Source organism: Rhinopithecus bieti, unplaced genomic scaffold, assembly GCF_001698545.2.
Source record: "Rhinopithecus bieti isolate Rb0 unplaced genomic scaffold, ASM169854v2 scaffold_9899, whole genome shotgun sequence".
Taxonomy (NCBI): Eukaryota; Metazoa; Chordata; class Mammalia; order Primates; family Cercopithecidae; genus Rhinopithecus; species Rhinopithecus bieti.
This window is the reverse complement of record NW_016806979.1, coordinates 185979-194159: the sequence shown is the minus strand read 5'-3', so window position 1 is coordinate 194159 and position 8181 is coordinate 185979. Positions and strand designations below refer to the sequence as shown.

At 50.9% G+C, this 8181-nt stretch overlaps 1 protein-coding gene across 1 annotated transcript in view; it reads left to right on the top strand.

The window, feature by feature from the left end:
• Nucleotides 1–2097: 2097 nt before the first annotated feature.
• The window catches only part of TBCD (tubulin folding cofactor D), a 174320-nt gene continuing 168236 nt past the window's right edge, over nucleotides 2098–8181 (top strand). The window contains exon 1 of the mRNA XM_017879152.1: nucleotides 2098–2204. Within this exon, the coding sequence (XP_017734641.1) occupies nucleotides 2197–2204 (8 nt within the window). The 5' untranslated portion in view covers nucleotides 2098–2196. The remainder of the gene's footprint in view (nucleotides 2205–8181) is intronic.

Below are 8181 nucleotides of genomic sequence, written 5' to 3'. Positions count from 1 at the left end.
AAAAAAAAAAAAAAAAAGAAGTAGTGGGGCCGGGCGCGGTGGCTCATGCCTGTAATCCCAGCACTTTGGGAGGCCGAGGTGGGTGGATCACGAGGTCAGGAGATTGAGACCATCCTGGCTAACACGGTGAAACCCCATCTCTACTAAAATACAAAAAATTAGCCGGGCGTGGTGGCGGGCGCCTGTAGTCCCAGCTACTCAGGAGGCTGAGGCAGGAGAATGGCGTGGACCCGGGAGGCAGAGCTTGCAGTGAGCCTAGATTGTGCCACTGCACTCCAGCCTGGGCGACAGAGCGTGACTCCGTCTCAAAACAAAACAACACAAAACAAAAAAAGTAGTATGATTTACCCACCCTTGTTTACTCATCTGTGGAGAGGGACTGGCAGGTCAAGAGAGCGTGGTTTGTCAAGACTTGGCACTCTGTGATTGCCTTTAGAAAGCCTGCCCCGGAGACCAGGCACGGTGGCTCACGCCTATAATCCCAGCACTTTGGGAGGCTGAGGCAGGTGGATCACAAGATCAGGAGTTCAAGACCAGCCTGGACGAGATGGTGAAACACCGTCTCTACTAAAAATACAAAAATTATCTGGGCATGGTGGCTGGTGCCTGTAATCCCAGCTACTCGGGAGGCTGAGGCAGAGCACTGCTTGAACCTGGGAGAGGTGAAGCTTGCAGTGAGCCCAGATTGCACCACTGCACTCCAGCCTGGGCAACAGAGCGAGACTCCATCTCAAAAAAAAAAAAAAAAAAAGCCTGCCTCAGAAAAAAGATCTTCTAAGTGTATAGTGTATTGTTTTGGGAAAAAAAAACTAGCCAAGATAAGCATTGGAAACATTTTAAGGCAGCCCTCCCAAAAATAAATCTAGCTGGGCATGGGGGTGTCATGCCTGTAATTCCAGCACTTTGGGAGGCCAGGGCAGGAGGGTAGCTTGAGCGCAGGAGTTTGAGAACAGCCTAGGCAATATAATGTAACTCAATCTCTACCAAAAAATGAAAAAAATTAGCCAGGTGTGGTGGTACGCACCTTTGGTCCCAGCTATTCCGGAAGCCGAGGTGGGAGGGTCGCCTGAGCCCAGGAGGTTGATGCTGCAGTGAGTTTGTTTTTGAGATGGAGTCTTGCCCTATCACCCACGCTGGAGTGCAGTGGTCTAATCTCAGCTCACTGCAACCTCTGCCTTCGAGGCTCAAGCAGCCCTCCCACCTCAGCCTCCTGAGTAGTTGGGATTACAGGCGTGTACCATCATACCTGGCCAATTTTTGTATCATTAGTAGAGACGGGGTTTTACCATATTGACCAGGCTGGTCTCAAACTCCTGACCTCAGGTGATCCGCCTGCCCCAGCCTCCCAAAGTGCTGGGATTGCAGGTGTTAGCCACAGCGCCCAGCCTACAGTGAGCTTTGATCGCACCTCTGCACTCCAGCCTGGGTGACAGAGCAAGACCCTATCTCAAAACAGCAACAAAAAATCCCAAGACCAGCTACTTGGAGAGGCTGAGGCAGGAGAATGGCGTGAACCCAGGAGGCGGAGCTTGCAGTGAGCTGAGATGGCGCCACTTCACTCCAGCCTGGGCGACAGAATGAGACTCCATCTCAAAAAAAAAAAAAAAAGTGTATACACCTACTCTGTACCCCAAAATTAAAAAACTAAAATTAAAATTTAGGCATTTGTAGTAAATCTAAGTGCTCTTCAGTTTGATGGGGCCTCTTGTCTAGTCTGAATGCTGATGGTTCCGTGTGCTGGAAGGCACATTAGGTGCTGGATGAATACTCTTGATTCTTTGTTACAATTGGGTAAGTCCTTTGTTTATATTTTCCTGCTCTGTTCTTGCAAATGTGTGTTTCAAGGGGGTGTGACCAAATGCTCTGTGTAGCTCAGGCACTTACCTGGGTGAGTGTAGCAGTTGGCAGCTGTAGCCCTTGGCTCAGATTGAAGACAGGTTTATTTGGCAGCTTTGGACTTAGGCCTGTGCTGGTAAGGTTTGTGAATCTGGGCCCTCGGAAGCTGGTGAGGGTGGGACTGGTAACTGTGTGGGGTCCCTGAGGCTGGCGTGTGCAGGACTCACCTGATGCCTGTTTGGCGACCGTGTGGGGTCCCCAAGGCTGGCGTGTGCAGCAGTGACCGTGCCTGTGCTTCCCCCTTTCTTGCAGTCCTACTTGATTGTCAGTGACAAGGCCCGAGATGCAGCTGCCGTCCTCATGTCTAGGTAAGTTTCCATGGCGTGTTTCTTGGTGCGTGGCTGGTGGGTTCTGAGGGGTTTGTTGGGGTACTGTTACGTGTTTCATGCGTGTGTTTGGTCCTCAGATGGAGGACCCAGGGAAGTCTTCGGACCCCTCAGACTCTCTGGCTTTCTCTGAGGCAGCGTGCACCACTGTTTGGGCACAGAAGACCTCCGACCCTGAAATGACCACCCTCGGTGGTTTGGGGTGCTGGTGGGGGTCACCTGACAGGCCCATCGACAGGAGTGCAGGTCTAGAAGAGGCGTGGCGTCATCCCTGGGGTGCAGCCTCCCCACAGGAATGGAGTGGCAGTTACAAGAAACAGCTTGCGCCATCTCCCGTGGAGATGATGGGTGGTAGTGGGCCATTGTGACTGGGGATGAAAATCCCCCAGCGTCCTGTGGTAACTGCACCCCCCATATGCTGCAGACAGGGGAAGGCGGTTTTCTCTGCTGAGCACAGCAGGCCTGTGGTGTTGGAAAGATACCAAGGATGTGTGTGTAGACTGAGCGAACCTGTTTCATGAGATGCAAAAAGGAAGAAAGCAGTATTTCTAAATCAGTATTTTACATGACACGTGATTTTAAGTATGTATGTAGTTTAGTAAGTCAGAACAGTTGACATATTCCCCCTCTGCAATGGTGAAAATCTAAAGCTGGTCGTAAAACCTTTTGGTGGTTGTGGTTGGGAATATGGTCAGTGCCCCATGCAGTGTCACCTTCACTTGGGTGTGTAGCTGCAACTTGCACAGCTTCTTTCTCAGAGAAGTGGGAGGAGAGAAGCTTCCTTTCTGGGGCATTTGGAGGCACTGGATGAGGGATTTGTGACAGCCTGGAGCTGAGGAAGGAAGCTGAGTCCCCTGGAGCAGGTGAGGCCCCTCCCAAGAGGGCAGAGGCTGCTTCCTGTCTTGTCAAAGACATTAAAAGATGATCGTCTTATTATTATTATTATTATTATTATTATTATTATTATTATTTGAGATGGAGTCTCGCTCTGCCACCCAGGCTGGAGTGGCAGTGGCCGGATCTCAGCTCACTGCAAGCTCCGCCTCCCGGGTTTACGCCATTCTCCTGCCTCAAGCCTCCCGAGTAGCTGGGACTTACAGGCGCCCGCCACCTCGCCCGGCAGTTTTTTGTAATTTTTAGTAAGAGATCGGGGTTTCACCGTGTTAGCCAGTGAAGTCCTCGATCTCCTGACTCGTGATCCACCACCCTCTCGCCCTCTCAAAGTGCTGGGATTACAGGCCTGAGCAACACCGCGCCGCCGATCGTCTAATTAGTAAAAGAATCTGTGTGTATTTAGATTAATGAGAGTATGAAGTACAAAATGAAACCCTTGAGTGCTTCATCCCGTGGTGGTGTGATGGCCCCCTGTCTCCCTGCCGTGTGGCCGCCAGCTCCGTCCATGGTCGGAGTCCGGAGGCGGCAACCATACTCTCTCCGTGGCTCAGTTGCCTCACTCGCTTCTTTGGCTGCGGACCAGGAGAGTGGACCTGCGCGTCATTGTCTTCCAAACAGACTAACTGGTGCGAGTGTGTCTTTCTACCTGTCCTTTGCGGTGGGAACATTTAGACTGCTGCCCTCCCAATTTGATTATTAAAACTCGTTGCGAATAGTCCATAGTAAAATTGTGTACCACTCTGAATGATTTCTAGGGATGAGTTTACAGGTGGAATGAACATTTTCAGGTCTGAATGCAATTACTGGAGGAGGCTGAACAAGTTGGAAGTTCTTTCCCGTATTTACTAGCTGGTCGATCCTTAAGAATGTTGCCAACTTCGTTCAATTGGAAACTAGTTATCTGCTCTTATTCTTATTTTTCTTAAGCAAGCAGTACTGAGGGTTGGGGTAGATTTTGCTGGAAATGTGCCGTCGTGGAGTGCCGTGCCTGTGGGCCGGGGGAGGCACCGTCCGGTGCGTCCCATCCGTGGGTCCTCCGGGGAGGCACCGTCCGAGTGCCGCTCCCCTCCGTGGGGTCCTCCGGGGGAGGCACCGTCCGAGTGCCCGCTCCCTCCGTGGGGTCCTCCGGAGACGCCCGAGCGCGTGCTCCAGATCCGGGCGGACTCCTGGCGAGACACCGCAGCGCACCTAGTGCCGGGATGAGCAGGTGCTTCTCGCCGAGCCGGTTTTCATGTGCAGAACGCCTGAGCCTGGGATCCCGGGAGAGGGGGTGTCTGGGCGTCGGTGACTTGGAGCCTTTTTCGACCCTTGGTCTCGGACAGGCTGATGTCTCAGAGTGTTGAGAATGGCGGATGCCGTCAGTGGAAGGTGCTCTTACAGTTGCTATGGCTGCGTTTCCTTGAGCACCTGCCCAGACCTCACCACAGGTTCTGAGTTTGCCTGTACTTCTCAGACTCCTTTTTGGTGTGGGATTGTTAGCAAGTCAGGCGCAGGGCTGCGAGGGGTCCTGTGCCACGTGTTTGATCTGTAGTGGGCGAGTTCGTTTTCTGCTCCTGGCAGGGAGGAAGCAGCGCCTGCTCTAGGCACCATCTCTGCTCCAGGATTGGATGCTTCTCAGCCCTGTAAGCACTAGCACTGGGGCGGCCTGTAGCAGCCTGTGCCCAATCCCCTCACCCTTGACGAACGAGCTTTGCCCAACATCCAATTAGCCTTTGTAGGTGACTCTTGGTGTTATATTGTTTCATAGAACATGCAGATTGAGTGGGCTGCTTTAGAAACCTTTAAAGAAAATACCGCCCTTTCGAGGGGCCGGCTGGTGGCTGATGCCTGTATTGCAGCACTTTGGGAGGGGCTGAGACAGGGCGGATCACCTGAAGTGAGGGTTCAGACCGCAGCCCTTACCGAACATGGAAGAAACCTCTCGTCTGCTATAAAAAATACAAGATTCACGGCTGGGCGTGGTGACACCGTGGCATGTAATCCCAGCTACCCGGGAGGCCCTGAGGCCAGGAGAATCAGCTTGAACTCCGGGAAGGTTGGAGGTTGCGGTGACCGAGATCGTGCGCACTGCACTCCCAGCCTGGGGCAACAAGAGCGAGACTCCATCTCAAAAAAAAAAAAAAAAAAAAAAAAAAAGTAGAAAGGCCGGGCGCAGGTGGCCCTTGAGCCTGTAATCCCCAATCCAGCACTTTGGAGGCCGAGACGGTGATCACGAGGTCTAGGAGATGTCGAGACGCCATCTCTGGCTAACACCTGGGGGCCCGATACCAGCCGAGACTTCTGTCTGCAAAAAAAAAAAAAAAAAAAAAAAAAAAAAAAAAAAGAAAAAAGAAAAAACCATAATGGCTTTTATTCTTATACTTTTTTTTCTTCTTTTTTTTTTTTTGAGATGGAATTTCAACTCTTTTTGGCCCAGGCGGAGTGAGTGGCACCCGACTGCACGATCTCGGCTCACCATAACCTCCACCTCCCGGGTTCAAGCGATTCTCCTGCCTCAGCCTCCCGGGTAGCTGGGATTACATACACGTGTCACCACGCCCAGCTAATTTTTGTATTTTTAGTAGAGACAGGGTTTCACCATGTTGACCAGGCTGGTCTTGAACTCCTGACCTCGTGATCCACCTGCCTCAGCCTCTCAAAGTGCTGGGATTACAGGCGTGAGCCACTGCGCCCAGCACATTTTTTTCAGATAGCTATTTTTCTGATTATGAAAGGCAGGAATGGCAGGCGCGGTGGCTCATGCCTGTAATCCCAGCACTTTGGGAGGCGGAGGTGGGTGGATCACCTGAGGTCAGGAGTTTGAGACCAGCCTGGCCAACATGGTGAACCCCGTCTCCACTAAAAATACAAAAAAATTAGCTGGGCGTGGTGGTGCATGCCTTTAATCCCAGATACTGGGGAGGCTGAGGCAGGAGAATCGCTTGAACCCAGGAGGCAGAGGTTGCAGTGAGCAGAGATCGTGCTATTGCACTCCAGCCTGGGCAACAGTGAGACTCCATCTCAAAATAAATAAAAGAGGTTTGCTGTATGCAGAAATGTTGGAAATCTTGGCCTGGCATGGTGGCAGTTGCCTGTGGTCCCAGTTGTTCTGAAGGCTGGGTGGGAAGATCGCTTGAGCCCAGAAGGTTGAGGTTGCAGTGAGCTGTGATTGCACAGAGCAAGACCCCGTCTCAAAAAGAGTTGGAAATCTTGAAACATAGAAGTTGAAAAAGAATATGTAGGTAATTCTTATACACAGTACATGTGCTGTATTTGTCTTTTCTGTACCGTCATCGTGTTGGATGTACACAGCGTGATCTTTTTTTTTTTTTTTTGAGATGGAGTCTCGCTGTGTCACCCAGGCTGGAGTGCAGTGGTGTGATCTCCGCTCACTGCAAGCTTTGCCCCCCGGGTTCACGCCATTCTCCTGCCTCAGCCTTCTGAGTAGCTGGGACTACAGGCGCCCACCACCACGGCCGGCTAATTTTTTTGTGTTTTTACTAGAGACGGGGTTTCACCGTGTTCACCAGGATGGTCTCGATCTCCTGACCTCGTGATCCACCCGTCTTGGCCTCCCAAAGTGCTGGGATTACAGGCGTAAGCCACTGCTCCCGGCCTTTTTTATTTTATTTTTTTAAGACAGAGTCTTGCTCTTTTGGCCAGGCTGGAGTGCAGTGACATGATCTCGGCTCAGTGCAGCCTCTGCCTCCTGGGCTCAAGCGATTCTCCTGCCTCAGCCTCCTCAGTAGCTGGGATTACAGGGGTGTGCCACCACGCCCGGATAATTTTTGTATTTTTAGTAGAGATGGGGTTTCACCATGTTGGCCAGGCTGGTCTTGAACTCCTGACCTCAAGTTAATCCACCCCCCTCGGCCTCCCAAAGTGCTGGGATTACAGGTGTGAGCCACCGTGCCCGGCTCAGCATGATCTTATCAAGTTAGCATCATGCTTTTTCACCTCATTTCATGTAACTGCTGATGAATGACTCTGTCATATTCTTCTGTGTTTCGATACTGCAGTCAGCTCTGTCACTTCCTGCCTCTTGTGAGCAGTCACGGATGCCTGGGTTTGGGTACAGACCCGTTCTCGTGTCAGGATTGTTTTGTGAGGATGGGCCCTTAGAGGTGGCCTTCTGGGTTCCAGGACATGAGAGTGGTGTTGGGGTCTGCACACCTGCTGGCTCTCAGCTGCTCTCTGAGCAGTGCCTTGGTGGTAGAGGCAGCCCAGGAACACCCAACCCCCAAATCAGATTAAACATGGTGTCACTTATTGCAGATATTTAATTGGCATCGCACTGATTGCCGTAGCCTTAGATGTTACATATTCCGCTTCGTGACCTGACTCTGAGTGTGGGCTCCTTGGAGCCTTTTCTTCTCCACAAGTGTGAGTTTCCTCCATGTGAAGGACGATGGGGATTGCCCCAGGTGGTGGTTACCCTTTTCCTTTTTTTTTTTTTTGGACCAAAGATTTAATTTTAATGTCAAACCATTTTTTTCCTTTTATTTAGTTATTTTATTTTAAGTTTGAAGTCTTATAAGAGATTTAATAAGTAGTCATTTATATTTTTCTCTACCTTTTATTGTTTAAGACAGAATTAGTTGATTTATTTGGGGTTTCTTTTGGTCTACAGTGGAACCCCAGCCTTCCCAGTAGGTAACCAGTTGCTTTAGCGTCATTTTGTATCCCGTTTTTCCATTCATTTCCAATGCTCGGAAGGAACTCGGTGTGTGCCTTTTAAATGGAATAGGGTTTATCTCCACCATGGTGCTTCTTCCTTCTGCCATGGAGTTAACTGCCCTGGGCCCCTTTTGCAAATCCACTAAAGTTCAGTCTCCTGGGGAGGACACACGAACTTCTTTCTCCGTTCCGTTCCGTTCCGTTCCGTTCCGTTCCTTTCCTTTCCTTTCCTTTTCCTTTTCCTTTCCTTTCCCCTTTTCCTTTCCTTTCCCCTTCCCTTCCCTTCCCTTCCCCACCCTTTCCTTTCCTTTCCTTCCCTTCCCCTTTCCCCTCCCCTTTCCCTTTCCCTTTCCCTTTCCCTTTCCCTTTCCCTTTCCCTTTCCCTTTCCCTTTCCCTTTCCTTTGTCTC